The sequence below is a fragment of the Electrophorus electricus genome, chromosome 15 (assembly GCF_013358815.1).
Source record: "Electrophorus electricus isolate fEleEle1 chromosome 15, fEleEle1.pri, whole genome shotgun sequence".
Classification (NCBI taxonomy): domain Eukaryota; kingdom Metazoa; phylum Chordata; class Actinopteri; order Gymnotiformes; family Gymnotidae; genus Electrophorus; species Electrophorus electricus.
Window position 1 is genome coordinate 16,720,775 of NC_049549.1, and position 23,442 is coordinate 16,744,216.

Genomic DNA, 23,442 nt, shown 5'->3' on the forward strand with positions numbered 1-23,442 from the left:
TCCGCTGCTTTACTGGGGACGAACGCAGTTCACGGACAGTAGGAGCGCGAGCGCCAGGTCTCACCTCGCCGTTGTCCTTAGAAAGATACGGCACGCCACCTGATCGCACGCGAAGTGAGTGTCTAACGAACCCGCACCTAACGAAGTACAAGAATGAGAACGCAAAGCTTTCAGCAATTTAGTCCGGTGTAAATATGATATAAGGGTTATTTAATATCAGATAAGGCTTATTACGGCGACACTGGCGTGCAGGAGTTGTTATACACCCAGTGACGTAAGACTAAATCCAACCATGGGTGCTTTTTTTTTGTGCGATCAACCGTTTAAAGGTTCTCTTTGGATATTATTTAGCAGTTTAGTGTCGCCCCGTCTAACTCTCGAGTTAAAGCTTCCTCGTCTGGTCCTTTTCTCACGGCTCGCAGCTGTGTTGATGAGGCAGCGCCGTTTGTGCGAGAGGTGTCACTGGCCGCAACATGGCTGTTTTTCCATGGAAGAACCTTAACAACGGTGTTATTAGCCTAGACTAGACAGGGAGCACTTCATGACCGTGGTCAGCATGGGCTTCAGGACTGCACCGTGGTGGTTGCTTGTGTTACTATGGCGAGGAACGCCACCCATTAGCAGCTTTGCTGCCTGTGCATGGCAGTAAAAAGATGACCAGGGTGTCCTCTGTTTGTCTCTGCCTGGAGTCGAGATGGTGCAGGACTGCATGTGTGGACACATTTCTCTAGCCCACGGAGCAAATTCAGTCCAAACTGCAGTGGGAGTTTTCTATTCTTGTGCGTTTTAGCCTTCTGTATCACCTCAGCTGGATCTTGCCGCAAAAGCGTCCATCCATCCCGTCATGAAATCTATTTAACTGCTTAATCCCTGCATCTCAAGTCAGCTGTTGTATAATGCTACTTGGTTGGCAGCTTGTAAGGAGATTCTGTCATCATAAGATCATGGTCATGTGATTAGCATAAAATAATGTTGGAAACTGGCTCCACATAAACAGAAAGGGTGGGGGGGGGGGAGTTTAAAAAGAGTAAACATTAAAGCTACAATAGGCAATCTCCCTCAGTGGTGTTATTACAAACTAACAGTTTTAACTTGCAATCTGGAAAGTTCTGTCCCTCGAGTCTATAATCAGGCCAAAGAATTTTAATTTTAATAGTCCTGGCTTGCAAGGGGAGTAAAAAGCAAATATTTGAGTATGCTTGAATGTTTGACTTCAGCGGAACGGAGGGTTTGATAAGTGACTGGAAAGGGAACTTAAAAAAGAGTAAACATTAAAGCTGTAGTAGGCAAACTCCCCCCAACAGTGTTATTACAAACAACAATTTAAATTGCATTCTGGAAAGATCTATCACCCGTTTCATAACTGGCTGGGATACGATTGGAGCAGTAAAACAAATGCATGTAGGCCTGTGGGTAAACGAAGGAGAAACACGAAGAGTATGTTTCAAAAATAAAAGCTCCAGCGAGCTGAACAGGAAGAAGGTTGAATACGAATGACACCTAGCACTGTCAGTGGTGTGTGCAGGAAATCTTCTATACGGTGTCTTCTCCTTTATGGAAGATTTACTGTAGGCCTGCACTGGGCTCAGTTACTGCTAGCAAGGTTAATGGCTTCCCCAGATGATCCAGTTAACATTTTCTTTTCTATGGTGAGTTGATATTGATTTCAAAATAGTAGATGGTGCGTTCGAAGCGATTGGGGCTTGGCCGTTTACCTTCCAGGTCTGAAGGAAGGCCTCAGTCAAACCTGAACATTGTTTTCATAGTTGTTAGCATAAGCATGTGGACATGTAGGTTAGTCACAGTAACGGGGGGATACTGAAGGTGGATGAAGGTTTATATTTCAGCCACTTTCATAACTCCAAAGTGTTTTGTTATTTTAAAAAAAGTGAGACAGATTTTTATTGGAATTCTTTTTTTGCATACTTTTTCTTTAGTGCAAAGTGCTTTTTTAAAAAGTTGGTACTAATTGTTGTTTATAAAAAATGAGAGAACTCTGAATTTCACAGTTGTTTGTCATTCATTTGTTGACTTTTGAAGTGAAACCTTGTATATTGATGGACTGTGAACGTTCTTGTCTTCAGAATTATTTTCTAGAACGGAATGCCCGAGCAAAAAGTGAACCATTTTAACATATTTATAAATCAGCCAGTCAATGAGCGCTACCTAATTCCATTCTCTGATTAATCTATATTTTTCTCATTTTGCTTCATCTATCCTTTTAGTCTTGGAGGAGCTCAGTGTTTGTTAAGATCTGCGATTCCCCTGGAAACAGCCCGAGACATCATTTCCATCAGTTTCTCTTGAAAGCTGTTTTCATTAGATTCAGAATGGCTATTGATTTTGCCTACAGGACGGGATCACAGCGCGCTGCTTCCGAAGGCTCATGAATACTAATGTACCGAGGGCTTCTACAAAAACTAAACGAGCGATTGGATCACTAGAAGAATAAGAAATAGTAAGATTAGAGTAGTTTATTTTGCTTACCTTTGCTCATGTTATAGTGAACACTGAGGTTTTATTTATACCAAATATTCTAAATCGCACTCATTTCAAGAGCCAGACAAGATCAGATAAGAATCTTCAACACAAATCTGAACTTCACTTGTACAGAAATGTTTGCAGGGTGTCCTTTTGTGCTACAGTGTAAGCTGAAGTGTTGGGTCTTTAGAGTTAATGATGCTTTCTGGCTGGCTCAGATGCTTTCTGTAGTTCTGGCAAAGCTCAAAACCCTTCACTAATCAGAGGGCTGTGGAGGGTGTGAGTGTGCGTGAACAGGCCCGAAGCCAGGCGACAGCAGAGCAGCAAGGCCTCGAAGTGGGTGGGAGGCGGAGTCCGCTTTGGCACAGGGTGGGGAGGCGGAGCTGACCCTGGCAGGGGTGGAGGAAGGGCTTGTTTTGACAGGCTCCTCCTGTTTCAGTGTGGAGAGAACCTGTCCGAACAGCCCAAAACCGCAACTCTTGCCTTGTTCCCACCTGAGATGAGCTGTTGTCTCCTGTGAGTCTGTGAATCACCCCCCACAGTGACATTGACAGGCCTTCATGTCAGTAACAGCACCATTATTCTGTTCCTGATGCATGGTAGTAATATACAGCACACTGCCAAGACAAGGAAATAGCTCCCTGGTGTCTCACTGGTCAAGCATTTACCAATGCAGCTAAATGATATTAAATTAGTGTTTTTTATTTATTTATTTATGGAAATGGGAAGGCAGTCTATGGTTTTTCATGCCAGGCAGAGGCTACTAGATGACATGCAAATTGAACTGCTGGCCCTGACATCGCTGCTGCAGAGATGATGTCATTGTTTAAGTCCACCGCCAGCTGAAATGCTTGCAGTGGTGGGCAGAAGCTCATTCTCTCTGTCCCCTCCCTGCTCTGGTGAATAATAGATAAGCGTATGAAATATTGTGGCCATTCACGTGTTTGCCTGTTTATTTTGTGAAAAACCCTCCTTTCGTTCTTTTTCAATGGCCTTGAGCTTTCAGTCCTAGTAACAGCTGTTGCAAGGTGAGCTGCGTGGGCTTTTACTGGGTGTATAGCGCCGTGCTCATTTGCTGGCGCTGTCCAGGCTGCCCTGCAGAGTAACGGCCAGACAGCGTACGCGTCTCCTCCGTCTGCACGGCGGGCTCAAGCCGGCACAAGCACTCACCATCGCTGACTGAGAAGGTGGAATCCTGTGCGCATTGCATGCGGGACTTTGTTTCTGACAGCAAGAATTTAAAGAAGACAAACAGGGCCTTCTTTCTCTCGGCGAGGAAGTCGATAGGTCACGGACTACCACATTTCCGAGCATAAGTATCCTTATTCAGCCACAAGAATGTTTGAGCTTATAGACTGCAGAACAAGGCTGCGCTGAAAGCCAACTGCTGTTCACTTTTGGTAATTAATGACCTCGTATAATGACGCAGGGAACACAGAGGAAGGGGAGGGGTACCGAGCCTTGGACACACTTGCACCGGATCACGCGGAGAATCTGGCTTACGATTAGTCCTTCACAGTAATGACCGGAATTTGACTTTCACAGAATTTTGAAAATAAAATTTGAGCCTTAATATTTAATGAAGTTGATGTTTCTTTTCAGTCTGTTGTACAGCAAGGTTATTTAAACACATATGCAAATGCCATCATATAACTGAGGCATATACTAATAAAGCATATTTCTATAGTAGATATGAAGTACCCATATCAAGTGTGTCCTGATTTATAATAAGCCTATTGTGTGGGTAAAACTCTTACTGCGTTCAGTGAATGCAGATATGCTAGACTCGTCTGACTTTATCGGCGGCGCCTGACCAGAGGATCGTGTCTTAATGAGCACAGAGCTGTGTCGGCAGAGCTGTTCTGGAAAAGCGCTGGTGCATTGCAGTGAGGTTAGAAAGCCTGGGAGATTTACCTCGGGGCCCATTCGGGCTCGCGTTTCGAGGGGATTTCCTTCCTGGGCCTGGACTGGTCATTCCCACCCTGCAGCCCAGTTGCCAAGCTCAGACGTGTCACCGTGATGAGATCCGGTGACCGTGGGCTGCCTCTGCAGGGTGCGCTACCCAAAGCCGGTAGCGTTGCCTTGTTCTGCTTTCTTATAAAAATGCAGTTCTTTTGTAGCTTTGTTGTTGTTGTTGTTGTTGTTTGTTGTTGTTGTTTTGTAGCATTCTCTGTGCTAATTTGCCCAAGTCGCACACCACAAAGAGAAAAGCTGCTGGTATGTAGTATTTTGGCCGAGAGACTCAGAAGACAACTCTGATGAGTTCCCATTTAACAAGTCCATCGTCCACCCAGAATTCTGAATTAAAGATGAGACAGACTGCTCAGCACAGAGCTGGGAGCAAGATGGGAGCAGAAGGCACACTTTCTCTCTGTCTCAGCGCTCCAGCTGTGGCTGACCCTGGTGCTCCTCATCGGGACGGGGGCCGCTCGGCGCCGCAGGGCGGAGGAGGAAAAGTACAGAGAGCTACGAAACCTTGAGGGAAAAGACCCCCTGAAGAATCTAATCTGTAACGTGACGCCTGTGTCTGTGACCTCAAGCTCTCAAAAGGTCATCCATATTAGTTGCTGATGGATGCATTACTAACCACAACTGGTTAATTAATTTGCTCAGCTAATTGAATGAGTTCTATTTCCTGTTGCTGTGCTGTTCCCAAGCTTCCAATACTTTGTTCATTTGGTTTAATAGAATGACAGTACTTATGTTTAATGGTTTCTGTGTCCCCCCCATTTACAGGCCAACCTAAATGACTCCCATAACCAGATGGTTGTCCATTGGGCTGGAGAGAAGAGTAACGTGATCGTGGCTCTTGCCAGAGACAGCATCAGTGCAGCCAACCCCAAGAGCAGCTCGGTGAGTCTGCCCGCCTCCCTCCGGCCGCGGGGTCTTTGTTCTCACGCACCACATCCTGTTTACTGTGAGTGACGAGCGCTACTGCAAGCGTGGGCCTCAATTTAACCAGCTGGCATTTCTCCTGGTGAATAACGGATGAATAATGGATTTTAATGGCGAGGGCACCGCCATGGCGAGGGTGCAGATCGTGCGAGACGGTCTCGTCTCCGCTCTGTAAGTGCAGCGAGTTCTTGTGAGAGGACGATACCCGCTTGCTGAAACCTTATGAATTTCAGCTGAAACCAGTCCGTGCAACTCTTCTGACGAGGTGTTTTTTTTTTTTAGAGTTGCAGGAGCCACGGTGACAAAGGTCATGTACAGATTCATATTCATGCTGCCTCTGTCCTGTTTTAAGCATTTCTGAGAGTCAGCTGTCAGCAAAAAATGCTACACAGTATGGAGTTGCAGCAGAATTTAGTGGAACTGACTGACTGAATCGGTGTGTCATCAGTGAATCATCATTTACTGCATTTAGCTGACACTTTCATCCATAGTGACTTATAATTATGACTAAGTACATCTTGAGTAATTGAGGGTTAAGGGTCTTGCTCAGGGGCTCAACAGTGGCAACTTGGCAGTGGTGGAGCTTGAACCTGGAACCTTCCAATTACAAGTCAAGTACCTTAACCACTGAAGTACCACTCAGGTTCAGGCTCATGGGGCCTATGTCCCCACTCCTAACACACCACAACAAACACTACAGGTAGGGTTGTGGGATCTCTGCCTTCATGTCTTTTGGAGTAACTGTGTTGCCAAAATGTTGCTTTTTTACACAAATAATATGCATATCACAATATGTAAAGAAATGCAATAATACTAATAATTATAGTCATAATAAACATAATAACAACAGCAACATCAATAATAATATTAATAATTAATAACACAACTCCATATAGATTTGGCGACCAGGTATCATATCATTGAGTCCTCTGCTTTAAAGTTGTGTTGGGGTTAAGGAAATACACAGACTGGCTGGGCTCCCCATGGCTCACAGAGATGTGAGAAGGTACCAGCTGAAGGTGCCCTGTGCTGCTGGTATCTCGCTCTGCCACTTTCAAGGCACATCGCAATAAAAAACTCCACAGACCTTGTGCCACTCTGCTTTTGATTATGTCTTAGATCTGGTCCTGCCGACAGCACAGCGCGATCCCTTCCCAAACGCAACAGACGGCTTCTAAATCCTTATTCAGGCGGGCATGCACAGAGCATTCTTTCTTTCTGTTAATGTTTAACGTGATTTATTGTTAATGCAAGTATGCTGACGACACCGCTGTAGCTAGTGTTGATATTGGCATCCTTTCAGTGTCGTCAGTCAAGCTGCAGAGTGTTTGCACCCGTCCCAAAGCCTGGAGACTAAATATGTCATGTGAAGTCTCGTCCAGGATGTGTTTACATGAGTGCAGATCTGAACGTAACAAAAAAGGAAGAGTTTCAGAGGGGAGGAGTTTTCCGAGATGCGTACCAGTCGACAGAACGCTCCAGAACTTGGGTTAGTCGAAGGATTGCAGAGACTGTGCGTGCAGGGTCCAATGCAGAAAGGGAAATTTGAGAGCTCTGGATTGACTCTGTAATTGTCTTTGCACAAAAGCAGGGCATGTAAAATTGGATCACTGTACACTGGATCCCGATCGTACTTCCAAAAGTGGAACGTGATGTGCTGGTCCTTTTGTTCAGACTCTATGATCATACCGATATTACGTCAACAGCAGCAGATTAGCGATAATTGTCACCTTATTATATTGGTTCAGTATTGAGGTTGGATGGATGTTTAGCATTATGCTAAGATACTTTAATTAGCACCTGTTCTGCCTTAGCGTGCTTTGTGGTATATTGTAGAATTATTTTTCAAACAAAGTAGCTGAACACGATAAATCAGAATCCATTGTGATGCGTTCATGCTACCGCATTACTACAGGTGGAAGTCAGTGGCTAGATATAGATACAGGATGCTTCAGACAGAGGTCCTTCATGAGCTGGGTTTGGACCCAGACTTTGGACCCAGGGATTCTTCAGTACATTCAGGAATTCTTTGGACCCAGGAGTTTTCTTCAGTACATTTGCCTTAAAAATCTCCAACAGGTCTACGTATCCTATGACTATGGAACCACCTTCACCCACATATCGGAGAAGTTTAAGATGTCTGGTGAGAAGGAGAACAGCAAGCAGGTGATCTCCCAATTCTACCACAGCCCTGCAGACAATAAACGGGTGAGTACTTTTCCCCGAACTCTTCTGTGTTTCTGTGTTGGGGGTGTGTGCTGACCTGGGTCAGCCAAGGTCACAGGCATTATGGGCATTAGGGTCTCCTGCAGCCTCTCCTGCAGACCTCGCCCTTGAACTCCAATGTGCAGGTCAGGTGCATGGCCTTGTGGGAATTGCGGTTCCTTTCTGCAGTGCAGCTCTTCAGGTATGGCCGGGCCTGGTAGGGTGAGGCAGCGTTGCTGCTACAGCGACTACTGTAGCGGCTACTGACAGAGTGATCAGTGGAGAGTGATCAGTGATCTACTGCAGGGAGAGTGATCAGTGGAGAGTGATCAGTGATCTACTGCAGGGAGAGTGATCAGTGGAGAGTGATCAGTGATCTACTGCAGGGAGAGTGATCAGTGGAGAGTGATCAGTGATCTACTGCAGGGAGAGGATTTTGCTGCAGAAACCTCTGTATAGTAATACCACACTGACCAGCACACTGGCAGTGTAACCCAGAGTTAATGGCAGAACCAAGACACAAACAGCCCTTTGACACAGGCCTGCCTGCTCATGTGAGCCTTTATTTATAGCAGTCTTGTCTTGTAAGTGTTGACTCCCTGTGGAGACATCTGTTTAGAGTTGTGTGCAGTACCGTGGAAATCGCACTTCATCTGTGAGCTCTCGCAATCTGTCTCTCTCTCTCTCTCTCTCTCTCTCTCTCCCTCTCTCCCTCTCTCCCCCCTCTCTGTCTCCCTGTTCCTCTTTTTTCAGTTTTTCTGTCTTCTCTCCAAAGGAGGTTTGATTCTTCAAACTCCAGGGTCCTCTTCGAGGTTGTCTTCTCTTTTCCTACGTGGGAGGGGGGGGGGGTTGTCCTCTTTCTAAATCCAGGCCATTGGAAGGAGAGAGGTGATGGGAAAGGCACATGAATAAAGGATCAAACACTAGATGCCGAGGGAGAATTAGATCAGCAGAGCTGTAGAGCAAGGCTGGCTCATTCGCACTCTGTCTTAAGACCGTTTTGTTTTTCTCCGTTTCGAGCTTTTGATGTTTCTCAGTACTTGTTTGTTTATTCGTCAGTTGCCAGGAGGGTGAATTTTGATGCTTCTCTATTGAGAAATTAGATTCACTTAAATGTGATGTAATGTACTGAAAGATACATTTTTGTTCTCACTGTGTCCTAAGTTTCGTGTTCTTTTCAGTACCTTTTTGCGGACACCACAAACAGTTACCTGTGGAACACCTTCGACTTCTGCAAGAGTGTCCAGGGCTTTGCAACCCCATTCAAACCTACCGACCTGCTGCTCCACAGCCAGAGACCTAGTCTGGTCCTGGGCTATGACAGCTCCCACCCAGACAAGCAGGTGTGTCCAGCACACCGACCTACAGGTGTTTGTCCAGCACACTGACCTACAGGTGTTTGTCCAGCACACTGACCTACAGGTGTTTGTCCAGCACACTGACCTACAGGTGTTTGTCCAGCACACTGACCTACAGGTGTTTGTCCAACACACTGACGTACAGGTGTTTGTCCAACACACTGACGTACAGGTGTTTGTCCAGCACACTGACGTACAGGTGTTTGTCCAACACACTGATGTACAGGTGTTTGTCCAACACACTGATGTACAGGTGTTCCAGTAACAGCTTCATTGTCATTCTTCTCCGTTCTCGACACCGTCTCACTGCTTCTCCGTTCTCGACACCGTCTCACTGCTGTCTAGCAGATCTTCTTGAGAATCTGCTATTGTTTCCAGTTTTGGTTAAGATTCTCTTATTATTGTATTCTGGTATAGTATCTGTTCCCTTTATGTTTTGCATGAAAAGCACTTTGTAATGCATCCAGTCATCAGTGAAAAGTTTTGCTTTCAGTTTCCTTCTACTGGGCTTGAACCAGCTACTCATTAAGATTCTTTTCTTTGGCAGCTGTGGAAATCGGATGACTTTGGAGAGACGTGGGTTCTGATTCAGGAACATGTCAAGTCCTACTTCTGGTAAGATCATTGGTGGCGATCAAGTACTTGTGGGAAAAGTTGAGTCAGAACATCCTGCGAACTTTGAGATCCTGTCACATCATGTCCATCAGGCACTATGGTCCCTTAGGACAAGGAGGTGTGTGTGTGTGTGTGTGTGTGTCTGTATCTTGTGTGTGTGTGCGTGCGCGTGTATGTATCTGTATGTGTGTGAGGTATGTATGTGGGCGCCCCACTTCTTTCTTTAGCTAGTCTGACTGGTTCTGCGTACATTTGACTGAGTTAGCCACTGTAATATTGCCGCATGCATTTGTACGTGTGTGAACTCCACAGCCCCTGCTTGCGCTTCACTATGACCACGTGTAGCCTTCCCACCCCTGTATTTACACGACAGGCTTCAAATCTAGCTGCATATTTATGAAAACAAGCAGCACTTTCAGAACAAGCAGAACTTTCTCTTCAAATGTGTTTTTTTTTTATTTTTATTACTTTTGTTTTTTTTAACCTCGAATCTTGTAAGTCTGTACGTTCGTGAAATGTCTTGAGTCTATTAAGAGAAATTCCAGTGATTTCTGCACAGTCTTGGTCTTGTTCCAGGAAAAGACTGCAACTCTGGGTTTCACTTGTTTGGGTAACTGCTTGTCATTAAGATTCAGCTGTGACTCAGGAAGGGAGTGCATGCAGAGCGCAGCACTACTGACACCACACACACTTACTGCATGGTTCTGTTTCCCACACCACACATACTCACTGCATGGTTCTGTTTCCCACACCACACACACTCACTGCATGGTTCTGTTTCCCACACCACACACACTCACTGCATGGTTCTGTTTCCCACACCACACACACTCACTGCATGGTTCTGTTTCCCACACCACACACACTCACTGCATGGTTCTGTTTCCCTCCACACTGACTCACTGCATGGTTCTGTTTCCCATACCACACACACTCACTGCATGGTTCTGTTTCCCACACCACACACACTCACTGCATGGCTCTGTTTCCCACACCACACACACTCACTGCATGGTTCTGTTTCCCACACCATACACTCACTGCATGGTTCTGTTTCCCACACCATCACACACTCACTGCATGGTTCTGTTTCCCACACCATCACACACTCACTGCATGGTTCTGTTTCCCACACCATCACACACTCACTGCATGGTTCTGTTTCCCACACCATCACACACTCACTGCATGGTTCTGTTTCCCACACCATCACACACTCACTGCATGGTTCTGTTTCCCACACCACACACACCACTGCATGGTTCTGTTTCCCACACCACACACACCACTGCATGGTTCTCTTTCCCACACACCACTGCATGGTTCTGTTTCCCACACCACACGCACCACTGCATGGTTCTGTGTGGAGCCGTATCTGTCTGTGTCTGTCATCCTGGTACGATTCGTGGGGCGAGATCCCTTGCAGGCTGTGGCATCGTTGATGACTGAGATGGTCCGTGCCGCCAGATTCACTAGTACCACTAATACTACAAAACTATTACAGTACTTGAAATACTAGGTATTTTTAAAAAAAACATACAGAAAAACATTTTTTGAGTGCTGGTTGTACCTTTTTAGATGCTGCACACACAGCACAGAGGTTTTCCGGCCTCTTTGGACTGCATGGATTATTATTTTTAGGACCAAGCTTCATTGGAGGGGGCCATGCCAGCCCCCAGGCTGCAGTGCCGCAAGCAACTGCTTTTGTCTGCGTCTGAGCTGCGATGCCGTAAGCGGCTGCTTTTGTCTGCTAATCCCCCGCTGCCGTGCGCCTGGAACCGCGGGGTGAGCAGCAGTGCGTGTATTTCTTCCCCTTAGTCTAATCCCTTCATCCTTTCATCAAGAGCGTCACGAGCCCACCTAGACAAGGGGACTGGCGCGTCTCTCCACAGCCCAGACTCAGACTCCCAGGCCCAGATTCCAGGTGGTGAAGTCATGGGCTCTCCAAGAGCCCGGGCGTGTGGTGCTGGAGAAAGTGTCCTCCGGGCCCGGAGGGGACGTGTGCAGAAACCCCTCGGGTAGAAGGGAACAGCTTACGTGCGCCAAGGTTGGCTCTGCACTTCCGTGCAGCATCTCAGGGGTTCTGTTCGGTGTCTCTGTGGTTCTGTGGTCACATTAGAACTTTTGTTAGTTGACCACCAGGCGTGGATATCTGCCTGCTGAGTCCTTTGTTCGGATCTAGTGCGTGTGTGCGTGTGCGCGTGTGTAACGGCAGACCCGTGCGTTTCCTCCCAGGGGGGTGGAGCCGTACGACGGGCCCAGCACGGTGCTCATCCAGAGGCATGAGCCCCAGGGCGTCTCCAGTGTCCTCAGCAGCACCGACTTCTTCCAGAGCGAGGAAAACCGGAAGATTATCCTGGAGAGAGTGGACAGCTTTCAGCTCCGGGACAAGTACATGTTTGCTACCACCACCAGGGTAAGAAGTGTTTGTGTGTGTGTTTGTGTGTGTGTGTGTGTGTGTGTGTGTGTGTGTGTGTGTGTGTGTGTGTGTGTGTGTGTGTGTGTGTGTGTGTGTGTTGTGGGGAGCTAAGCTGTTTAGCTGAAGGAATGCTGAATTATGCACTTGGCCAAGTACATGATAACTGAGAATTTCTGAGAAAGACATGCTCTCATGCACATCAGGATTTAGGATGAACTGTGGGTGTGGGTTTGTGTGCTATAAGTCCATCACAGCCAAGGCAGTGATATGCTTGCTAAAGAAGGAGTTCTCCCCCAAGACCATTTTCTACAACCACCTGAACAAGTTGATTATATAGATCCATTTGTTATAAAACGTGTTGTCATTGTTTTCTGTTATCAGTGAGTAAGGTTGCTTGTTAGCAGCACCTGTGGAAACTGCTACACATCCTGTACAGTCCTGTACAGTCCAGGAGGTCTTACCATTATGCCCAGCAGAGCAGGGTCATGATACCACAGGCCCCACAGCCTTCGTGGTGCTCTCTGTCCAAACGACCCTGTATCTGTGACTGAGAGATGGAGAGCACATTCTCCCTTGGCACAACATGCTAACATCACTGACCCCTGATCAGTTGAGGTGGCATACAACCGTAAATTTTACTCTCATGTTATTCACGTGTTGAAGGGATGGATGGTAATCTCACACACATTCGGCCAACAAACTATTAGTGTAACTGGTAATGTTAACTAACAACAAACTAATGTGTAGGTCCTGCAGCAAGCAGTGCCATTAACTTTCTAGAAAAGTGCAGCTAATACAACCTCAGCCATTAGCTCAGCTAGTGGTTAACGCCCACATAGTCACATAGCATAATTATTTTAAACACTTACATAACCCTTGTCTGCAGTTTTACCGTAGACAGTTGGTATTGATCTCTTTTAGTAAGAAAGTCATTGCCGGGCCTGCGTTGTACTGACCCAGTTTGGAACAGCAGTCACACGTAGCTACAGGTCTTCGCCGTCCCAACGAAGCTCTTCTGTCCAGGCTGGGGGCTCATATAGCGCTACAGGCTGGTCTGCGCAGCTGACACCAGAACAGTTACCGAGCTCAGCTCACACCTTTGACATAACACTGGAGGGACTGCTACACCTTCATAGTAAGACGGGCTGGGGGGTGGTTGTGCGATTCTACCCACGACCTTAGCGATGCTTATAAGGGGCCGAATTTGAATGGCTTGTTTTTAACCCGTGTTTTCCCGTGAAAGCCCACAAGAAGCTGACTGGGTTGCTTTCCTTCACAGTTTGTGGGTTGGCAGGCGCTCCAGATACCAGAATGCCTTTGCACAGTCACTGAAAAAGTGAGTTTCTCATAATGCATGCCCATAAAAGGAAGTTCAGCTTCCATGGAGGCAGACGCAGATTCATGGCTACGTGGACAGAGAGCTGCTCTGAGGAGTAAGAGCGCACAGGGCAGGAAGTTGCAGAACCCCTCAGTCTGTTACTGTTGTGACAATCTGAAGTGCGCTTGATTTGACAGGTGTGGAATGCCAAGGGTTTTGTCTTAGGGTCATGTGCCCACGATGATTTTCAGAAATAAAGTAGTTTTAGACTAGTTTTATTCGCAATACATATTTTTGAAGGTCATATTTTTCTCTGTTGAGTTTTCTCGGTTGTAGCACTTTTGCACGCATGAAAATGGTCCTGACATCTCCAAAGTGCCGATCCCTTTTTTTTTTGGTCTTGTCAAGAGCTTTAGTGACCGCCGAACTAGAGGCGCAGAGTCGCTCTCAGGCGTGACTCTGCACTGAACGCTGCAGAACTGGGACTGTTGTGCCCAGCAGGGCCTCCAGAGGAAGGACTCTACTGGCCTTCCTCCCTTCACCCCCCTCCTTTTTCAGCTCCCGTAAAACAAGGCCGGTATACCGTTGAAGTTTCCTGTATCACTACGTGGGAGTTCCAGTCCTGTTGCCATTGCGGCGTTGTCGTGACAGGATCCAGAGTTGGGTGACTCTTGTTAATGCTGGTTTGGTCTGTGAGTGTTTTCATCCCTGGAGTTGAACGCTTCCTACTTTAGCTCCGGATGATCATTCCTTTTTGCTTTTTTTCCAACCTCACACCAGCCTTGCACCAACCCAGGGCCCACTGGCTCAGACCGTTGTATGGACACACCGTTAGAAAATGCTTTCTTCTACATTCATGACAGACAATAGTAATACACACACACACACACACACACACACACACACACACACACACAAAGACAAATGCATACATAGACACGTGGTTTCATAACTGTTCTTTTGTGTGGGGCCTATTGTGATGTGAATGTGTCAGCAGCTGGGGTTGTATCAATAAACCGTCTCTACATCTCAGCTGGAGTGGAACGGTTTGGCTTCTCTGAAAGGCACAGAAACACACGCAGATATGCTGCCAATTCACTGGCAGTTATAGCATGTGATACAGTTACAGCATGAAATACAGTTACAGCAGGAGTTACAGCATGAGTTAGATACAGCAGGAGTTAGTTACAGCAGGTGTTACAGCATGAGTTACAGTTACAGCAGGAGTTACAGTTACAGCAGGAGGTACAGGTACAGCAGGAGTTACAGTTATAGCAGGAGGTACAGCAGGAGTTACAGTTGCAGCAGGAGGTACAGCAGGAGTTACAGTTGCAGCAGGGGGTACAGCAGGAGTTACAGTTGCAGCAGGCGGTACAGCAGGAGTTAGTTACAGCAGGTGTTACAGCATGAGTTAGTTACAGCAGGAGCTACAGTTACAGCAGGTGTTACAGCAGGAGTTAGTTACAGCAGGTGTTACAGCAGGAGTTACAGTTGCAGCATGAGTTACAGCAGGAGTTACAGTATTGTGTTCCATTCCAGCCCCCCCCCCCCCCTTCCCACATCCAAAATTCCAATGAGATCCTCTTAATGGATTTGCTTATGTTCCCTTCAGGACCTGATGGATTTACAGTAGGGAAAACCATGAGGGTTTCCTGACCACGGATGTCCCCACAGAGCTTGGAGTTTGTATTTAAACAAGATCATGTCATGATGGCTATGGGGAAATTAGGTCCCCGACAGGGCTGAACTGACAGATACCAGCAGCCCAGTGCAAATAGCGCTGTGGGGTTTTGAGTCCTGTCAGCAGGACTGGCTGTATATCTCCATGCTGGAGGGAATGTGTGTTGACAGACTTACCCAAGTCTTGAAGGAAGCTAGAGAAGTGGACCTGGCTGCTTCTGAACTGACTGGCTCGGCTGATCAGAGAAGCTCTCTTACTGACTTCAGTGCCACAGTCAGTCAAGATTAAAGAGATTCGCTTACCAGTTTGTGAACTTCAGTGTCTTTTGTCTCTGTCTGTCTGTCTGTCTCTCTCTCTCTCTCTCTCTCTGTCTGTCTCTCTCTCTACCTCCTTCCTGTTTTCTCCTTTCTTCAGCCCAGCTTATAATATTAGCATAGCGAATATCACGAGTGTGTTTTGGTGGCAGGGAGCCTCATATCCCAATTAACGCGCTGGAAACGTAAGCTTCCTCTTATCTGGCGGGTTTCCCGGCAAAAAGCATTGAGGCCCTGGGTAATAATTAAGCTTTTTTGCTGCTGTAATGGTCCCGTTGAAGGATAACCCACTTTTTTAGTGTAATATGAGCTTCTGTGAGTAGTCCTCTCACTGAACAGGTTGACCCACTTCATCTGGTATCTTCACATTCCAGCGCTGATGAGGAACAACAACACAAATACAGCACTTCTGCTTCTGAGTAACCATGGAAGCTGCACTGTGACACAAGTCTGAGCGGCAGTTCTCTCTCACACACACACACACACACACACACACACACACACACACACACACACACACACACACACACACACACACACTTTCAAATATCCTAATCATGTTGTAGAATTAGAATTCCACGTCAGGCCTCTCCAGCTGACTGAAACATGGCAGAGGTTGCCAATTCACTAAGACTCTTGTTTCCGAGGTAAACACTGAGTGAATGGGGGGTGGGGGGGGTGGGGGGTTGGGCATACTATAAGCGACACATCAGCTTTGCATATTCAAACCAGCTTGTCCACTTTGTTTTCCCATTGGCTTAGAGTGGGTCAGTGCCATACCACTAGAGCTCCCTGCGCCTGTCTTGGCAACGGCGCGCCAACACCCAGGCCAGCTTTCTCTTTGGCCACCCACGATGCATTGCGGCCATCGAAGGGCAGATAAATCAGCGGCGTGGAGGCGCGCGGCAGGGGGAGATGGGGCCACCAGCAGTGTCTCGGGCCGAATTCATTTCCGTGAGGCAGACAGCGAGCACCCGGAAAGCTTTTGGAAAACCCTCTCCCAGCCTCCCGAGGGTTTACCCTCCAGCCTCCCGAGGGTTTGCTTCTGTCCTTGGCTTGAGCCCGCTGAGCCCCAACTGCCCTGAGCGCAGCACTGGGAACAAGCTGGCAAGCCAGGGCCTGTCACCCGGCTCTCTGCTCTTACTTAGCCAGGACGAGGAGATCTCCTCATTTCTGTTGTTTAATCCCACTTGATTGTCCAAGACAGTTATCCTCTGTTTACGACCAAAGCTGTCAGAGCCAGATTGAGTCCGGTCAGGCGGAAGGCAGGGATGCTCGCGCAGCAGCGTCTGATACAGGTATGCATCTGCAGCATCGGGGTCAGGAGCAAATGTGTAGGCGGTTGCAGTACAAAGAGAGAAAGAGGATGAGCTCACTCGGTGATGCACCGAGACAGCTCGGAGCTGTGGGCACGGGGAGGCTACGGTAGAGCTCGCGTTCCTGAGCTCATGCTTGCACCTCATAAATCACACACTTCCTTCCTTTTTAGGATTCCAGAACTGTAAGGTTTTACAAGTCTGCCCCAGATGCAGGTTGCTGTCTGTACTCCATAGCCTTGGCATTCATTAGTACTTAAAGCTATTTATTGACACAGAACCCTGGGAAGGACACCACTGGCTGATACTGACTGGGTGTCTTACTTGGTTTATTGTGGTTTATTATGATACACATTAGTATATGGTATGTTATTTCAAAGCACTTGAAGTTTGACACTTCTGGCAGACCTTAAGTGTTTAACGGGATTTTTCCTGACAGCCCAGTAGATTTCCGCGCTTTGTTTAGAAGGTAGTGGTAGACTGCAGGCTGGACTGGTTTGTCCTGGTCTAACAGAGCTGTGTCCACCGACACAGGGGACCCGGGAGCCGCGCTCTGTGCAGCTGTGGGTCTCCTACAACCGGCAGCCCATGAAAGAGGCCCAGTTCAACACCCGCCACCCCATCACAGTGAGTAGCAGGGCTCTGCCTCAATGTTCCAGTGATGCACGCTGTAACGTGCATGGTGTCTGCCTGTACACCTGTCCACCTGTTTTACCTGTACACCTGTCTCACCTGTCAACCTGTACATCTGTCACCTGTACACCGATCCACCTGTAAGCCTGTGTCACCTGTCCAGCTGTCTCAGATGTACGCCTGTCTCACCTGTATGCCTGTCTCACCTGTATGCCTGTCATGTGGTTGACCTGTGGTTGACCTGCGTAAGCTCTCCGTCCTTATGCCATCCTTTGCAGGAGTACTACATAGCGGACGCTTCGGAGGACCAGGTGTTTGTGTGTGTGAACCACAACAACAACGTCACACACCTGTACATCTCGGACACACAGGGCCTGGCCTTCTCTCTGTCCCTGGAAAACGTGCTTTACTACAGCCCCGAGGGCTCCGGGAGCAACACCCTGATCAGGTACCGCTGCGTCGAGTGCGTGCGTGTGTTTCATGTATGTGTATCCATGTATAGTTTCCATATTTCTCATTCCTCGAACCCGTTGGCATGTTGCTGCTGCAGGACAGTAGCAACTCATATGTGGGTTAGCGAGCTCCCTCTCCTGCTTCTCACCTACCCTCTCACCTCCAAAGCACCAAGACAGGGCCATCCTTCATCCATGCTTGCATGACCTCATTGTTTCCCAGTAGAGGCGGAGAGGCGGAGCCTGCCCCGGGCCACGCCTCCGGCCCCCCGGCGTGGCTGCCAGTGCTGCAGCACGGTCGTGCTAGCGTGACATTTTCTAAAGTGCAGCTTATTCAGAAAGGAATGCTCGGGACAGCCGGCGTTTAGGCCGAGGCTGGGTGATGCGCAAACGTGACAGGAAGTGATGAACATGTTGATGTTGCCGTGACGTTTCCCTCTTTTTCTCTATAAAGGCAGTTTTCATTCGAAAGACTGAGCAAGCCAAAATATTTCACATTTCACATTTGGTTACTATGGACACCGAGACTATAGAAGCGGTTTTAGCTATGTTTATCTGCATTAATGGACAAGACAGTGGAAATACCCCACAACGATTCTAATATGAGACTGAGTGTGTGTGTGTGTGTGTGTGTGTGTGTGTTGTGATCTGCAGGTACTTTGCCAACGAGCCATTCGCTGACCTGCACCGTGTGGAAGGCCTGCGGGGAGTGTTTGTGGCCACGCTGCTCAACGGCTCTGTCAGCGAGGACAACATGCGCTCGGTCATCACCTTCGACAAAGGTGGCACCTGGGAGCTCCTTGAGCCGCCCACCACTGACAGCCTGGGCGGCACCATAGACTGCCAGGTAGCCTGCGCCTGGTGTGTCAGAGCTGTGGCTGGTGTGTTTGTGCACAGGTTTTCTGGGTAAATAGTAAGCTTGTTAAGGGGTTTTTATTGCAGAATGCCCACTGACAGTCTTTCTTCAGGATTCCAGCCTCTGTGTGTCTGAACATAAGTGGTTAGCATTGTGGGAGTGGCACATTTAAACTGTGGTCCACTGTTTAAGCTGGACTCTATCCCTCTCTCTCTCTCTCTCTCTCTCTCTCTACTCATTGTCTCACCCTCCCTCTCTCTCTCACTCTCCCTCTCTCTCTCTCTCTCTCTCTCTCTCTCTTTCTCTTTCTACTCACTCACCCTACCTCTCTCTCCCTCTCTCTCTCTGTCTCTCTTTCTCTCTACTCATTCTCTCTCTCTCTCTCTCTCTCTCTCTCTCTCCAGCTCTCTAAAGGTTGCTCACTGCACCTGTCTCAGCGCTGGAGTCAGCTGTTGAATATTCAGTTGCGCAGGATGCCCATCCTGTCCAAGGAGTCTGCACCTGGCCTCGTTATGGCAACAGGTAGGTCACATGACCAAGCCCTCAGCTGTCTGGTAACACATCCTCCAGGGTGTGTTTGTGTGTTTATGAAATGCGAGCAGGCTTTTTCTCAGACTGCTGAGACACCCACTTCCTCTTGCTCAAAATTTATTAGAACTCTGAGCCAAAAATATTTGTGTGTGTGTGCATTTGTGTGTGTGTGTGCATTTGTGTGTGTGTGTGCATTTGTGTGTGTGTTTGTGCGTGTGTGTGAGTGTGTGTGAGTGTGCGTACATTTGTGTGTGTGTGTGTGTGTGTGTGTGTGTGCGCGTGTGCATGCATTTGTGTGTGTGTTTGTGAGTGTGTGTGTGTCTCTGTACATGCGAGGGGCTCAAGCCCCCACTGAGAGCGTAACACACACCCAGCAGTGTGTGATGTGGTCTTCTCCAGTACCTCACCCCTTCACATCTGCCTGAAAACATTGATTTAGCTCTCTGCTTGCATCTGGAGGGCACACTCATGTCTCTCGCACGTCTCCCACGCGTCTCCCACGCGTCTCCCACGCGTCTCCCTGTGCTGGCTGCCAGCGGACAGCCTTTTCATTAAGCCATTATAAGATAAAGAGCCGTGAGAGAAGAGGAGAAGAGGAGTCTCACCCAGACGTCTGCCCGCGTAGGGCACCCGTGCTCCCAAACACATGTGCTAATTACTGCTGTTTCAGCCACCAGCTAATTAACACACACACACACACACACACACAAAAGCTCTCACTCTCCTAATGCTTTCCTCTGGTTATCCGAAATAAGCCTCCAGACCTCAGCTTTTTAATAAAACGCCACATTTGTTTTAGGGGACCAGAGCGAGGTGTCTGCGCTGTGTGTCCCATCACCGCTGACATGCGCGCTAGCTCCCCGAGAGGACACAGAGCTGAGAGGATCAGGAGAAAACACAGCATGCCCTGATTCTGCTCTGGACGAGCAGAAGCCTGCAGCAGCTGCCTCAGGGCAGGGCTCCGGGGGTCTCTGGGGGGTGCACCGAGAGCCAACGCGCTAGGCCAATTTTCAGTCCAATATATTCCATACTCGCGGGGGGATTGTAGGATAGCAACCTAACCAGTGGTACAGCAAAAAAAGGTGGATTCAGAAATTACAAGCAGCCAGTCAGACTCGCAGTCGTGCTTGTTCCAAAGTCAAGGTTAAAAGGCAGAATGAAAGGAAACATTTAACATTTAGAGCTGCATTTTGAGTATCTTAGATGTTTACTAAATACAGTTTCCAGCACTGTTAAAAACAATTTTACCTTCTTACCATCAAGATGGGTTCTTGAGTGGGAACTTGTGACATTGGGTGCAATAGAATTCTGAATAATTTAAACTTATTATGAATAATTTAACTTTATGCTATTATAACTCATAAATGTATTTAATTCAAGAGCTCTGTTTGTAGACCTAAGTTGTTTGAAAAAGAAAATTATTTATTTTAAATGGCTGATTGAGGTGTTCTTGTGCAATCTCCAGTGTAAACAGAAGCTCCTTGTGAAGCAGCAGGCACTTTGGAGGGGGAGGCTGCTGCCTGATGTGTAAAGGTTGTGTTTTGGCAGAGAGCTCGAGTTCTCACTTCCCAGCCTGCCTCTAGCACTCTTGCTGGCAGCTGTCTACTTCCTGTCTGTGGTGTGGCTTAAACATTGCTCCATCTGGCAGAGGTTCCGCTCAGCAGAAAGGAGTGCTGTGTGTGTGTGTGTGTACGTGTGTGCGTGTGTGCGTGTGTGTGTGTGTGCGTGTGTGCGTGCGTGTGCGTGCGTGTGCGTGCGTGTGCGTGTGCGTGCTGTGTGCGTGTGTGTGTGTGCGTGCGTGTGCGTGTGCGTGCGTGTGCGCGTGCGTACACGTACAGACCGGAGTGCTGTGTGTGTGTGTGCGTGCGTGCGTGTGCATGTGTGTGTGTGTGTGTGTGTATACGTACAGACCGGAGTGCTGTGTGCGTGTGTGTGCGTGCGTGCGTGCGTGTGCATGTGTGTGTGTGTGCGTGTGTATACGTACAGACCGGAGTGCTGTGTGTGTGTGCGTGTGCATGTGTGTGTGTGTGCGTGTGTGTGCGTGTGTGTGCGTGCGTGTGCGTGCGTGTGCGTGCGTGTGCGTGCGTGTGCGTGTGCGTGCTGTGTGCGTGTGTGTGTGTGCGTGCGTGTGCGTGTGCGTGCGTGTGCGCGTGCGTACACGTACAGACCGGAGTGCTGTGTGTGTGTGTGCGTGCGTGCGTGCGTGCGTGTGTGTGCGTGCGTGTGTATACGTACAGACCGGAGTGCTGTGTGTGTGCGCGTGTGTGTGCGTGTGTGTGCGTGTGCATGTGTGTGTGTGTGTGTGCGTGTGTACACGTACAGACCGGAGTGCTGTGTGTGTGTGTGTGTGTGTGTGCGCGTGTGTGTGCGTGTGTGTGCGTGTGCATGTGTGTGTGTGTGTGTGCGTGTGTACACGTACAGACCGGAGTGCTGTGTGTGTGTGTGTGTGTGCGTGCGCATGCTTGCAGACAGGAGTGCTGTGTTTGTGTGTGTGTGTTTGTTTGTATGTCTGTTTGTGTCTGTGTGTGTGTGTCTGTTTGTTTGTTTGTGTGTTTGAGTGTGTGTGTGTGTTCATGCCCGGACCGCTGACGTAGTGTGGAGAACCGTACCCCCACTTCTTTCTTTTTCCTTCTTCTTCCACTAATTTTCGCTCTCTCTCTCTCTCTCTCTCTCTCTCTCTCTCTCTCTCCCCTCACCACTGCCTCTCTTTCTCCCTTCCCCCTTAGGGTCCGTGGGACGGAGCTTGGCCAATAAGCCCAACGTCTATGTGTCGAGCAGTGCAGGCACTCGGTGGAGAGAGGTACAGACTCCCAACCCCCCCCCACCTCACGCTCCCACCGTGGGGGGCTTCACGAGCTTGGCTCCGTGCTCGGATCGCAGCCTCACCGCACGGTGCTGCTATCCGACTGAATCCCACGTTCAGCTCCTGATATTCCTCATCTGTTAGGGAGTTTAATACAGCTTCAGTATTCCGCTCTTGCTCCAGGCTCTGGCCGGGCCGCACTTCTACACCTGGGGGGACCACGGGGGCATTCTGATGGCCATCGCTCAGGGCGGCTCCACCAGGACACTCAAGTGAGTCGCCTACCCCTTCTGCTTCTCTCCTTCACGTGCCTACAGCCTCACACAGTGCCTCAGGTGGTTGCCAAGCAACCCCCGTCAGGGATGACCCGGCGCCGGGCGCATTTCTCCGTGTCGCCGCAGGTTCAGCACCAACGAGGGCGAGACGTGGACGGAGTTCCAGTTCTCCGAGCGCGAGGTCTACGTGTACCAGCTGCTGACGGAGCCCGGCGAGAAGAGCACCGTCTTTACCATCTTCGGTTCCTATGCCGAGCAGCTGCACAGCTGGCTCATCCTGCAAGTTAACGCCAGCGACGTGCTCGGTGAGACCCCTCAGGCCGCCTCGGCCCGCCCGTGAGGGGCGTGGCTGCCGCACGCACGCACGGAGAGGCTGGGTCGTGAAGCTGCCTGTTTTTCCACGTGCCCAGGTGTGCCGTGCTCAGAGGGTGACTACAAGCACTGGTCCCCGTCAGACGAGCGGGGCAACAGCTGCCTGTTAGGGCGGGAGCTGGTGTACAAGCGCCGCACGCCCCACGCCACCTGCTTCAACGGGGAGGACTTCGACCGGCCCGTCAGCCTGTCCAACTGCTCCTGCACACGGCAAGACTACGAGTGGTGAGCGTCTCCCGTTTCCCCTCCAAACAGCGAATCACGTTCCTGCTCTTAAATGGTCGCTGCATTTTACGTTATTTATAACCCTAAACTTTCCAGACAGTCCTTTGTCCTGCGTCTAAACCCGCACCTGCCCACAAACGTTTATTTCCGTGTCCCAAGATCCCTATTAAATGACTATTAAATGATCCCTATTAAATTGTATTCCCCTTCATGGCATTTCAGACTTGAATATGAGACATGAATATCAGACTTAGGAATTGCGCATTAATTCCAGACTTAGAATGGAGCAGTCTTGTAAAGTCTAGTAATGGTGTTTTATCTCTCTGTGTGTGTCTCAGTGACTATGGCTTCAAGCTGAGTGAGGACCTGTCCCTGCAGGTGTGTGTACCCGACCCAGAGTTCTCAGGCAACCTGTACGCCCCTCCAGTGCCCTGCCCAGTGGGCACCACCTACCAGCGAAGCAAAGGGTGAGACAGTGAGCTGAGTCTGGGTAATACCAGCCTGCCAGCATGCTGCCAAACAGCACGACTCACTGCTCATCACCTGCAATGATAAGAGGAGCAAAATGATTTAATGCCTTTTAAGTGTCTGTGTGAGTGTCTGTGTGTGTGAGTGCGTGTGTTTGAAAGACATATATGTTTTTGTGTGTGCGTGCTTGTGTGTGTGTGTGTGTGTGTGTGTGTGTGTGTATGT

General features: G+C 48.8%; 1 protein-coding gene across 1 annotated transcript in view; it reads left to right on the plus strand.

The window, feature by feature from the left end:
- The window catches only part of sorl1 (sortilin-related receptor, L(DLR class) A repeats containing), a 38,092-nt gene that overhangs the window by 500 nt on the left and 14,150 nt on the right, over positions 1-23,442 (plus strand). The window contains 14 exon segments of the mRNA XM_035534142.1: positions 5,218-5,334; positions 7,456-7,584; positions 8,763-8,924; positions 9,487-9,554; positions 11,790-11,970; positions 17,137-17,229; positions 17,514-17,683; positions 18,342-18,534; positions 18,948-19,065; positions 21,801-21,874; positions 22,061-22,149; positions 22,279-22,457; positions 22,563-22,749; positions 23,088-23,216. Coding sequence (XP_035390035.1) covers positions 5,218-5,334; positions 7,456-7,584; positions 8,763-8,924; positions 9,487-9,554; positions 11,790-11,970; positions 17,137-17,229; positions 17,514-17,683; positions 18,342-18,534; positions 18,948-19,065; positions 21,801-21,874; positions 22,061-22,149; positions 22,279-22,457; positions 22,563-22,749; positions 23,088-23,216 — 1,889 coding nt within the window.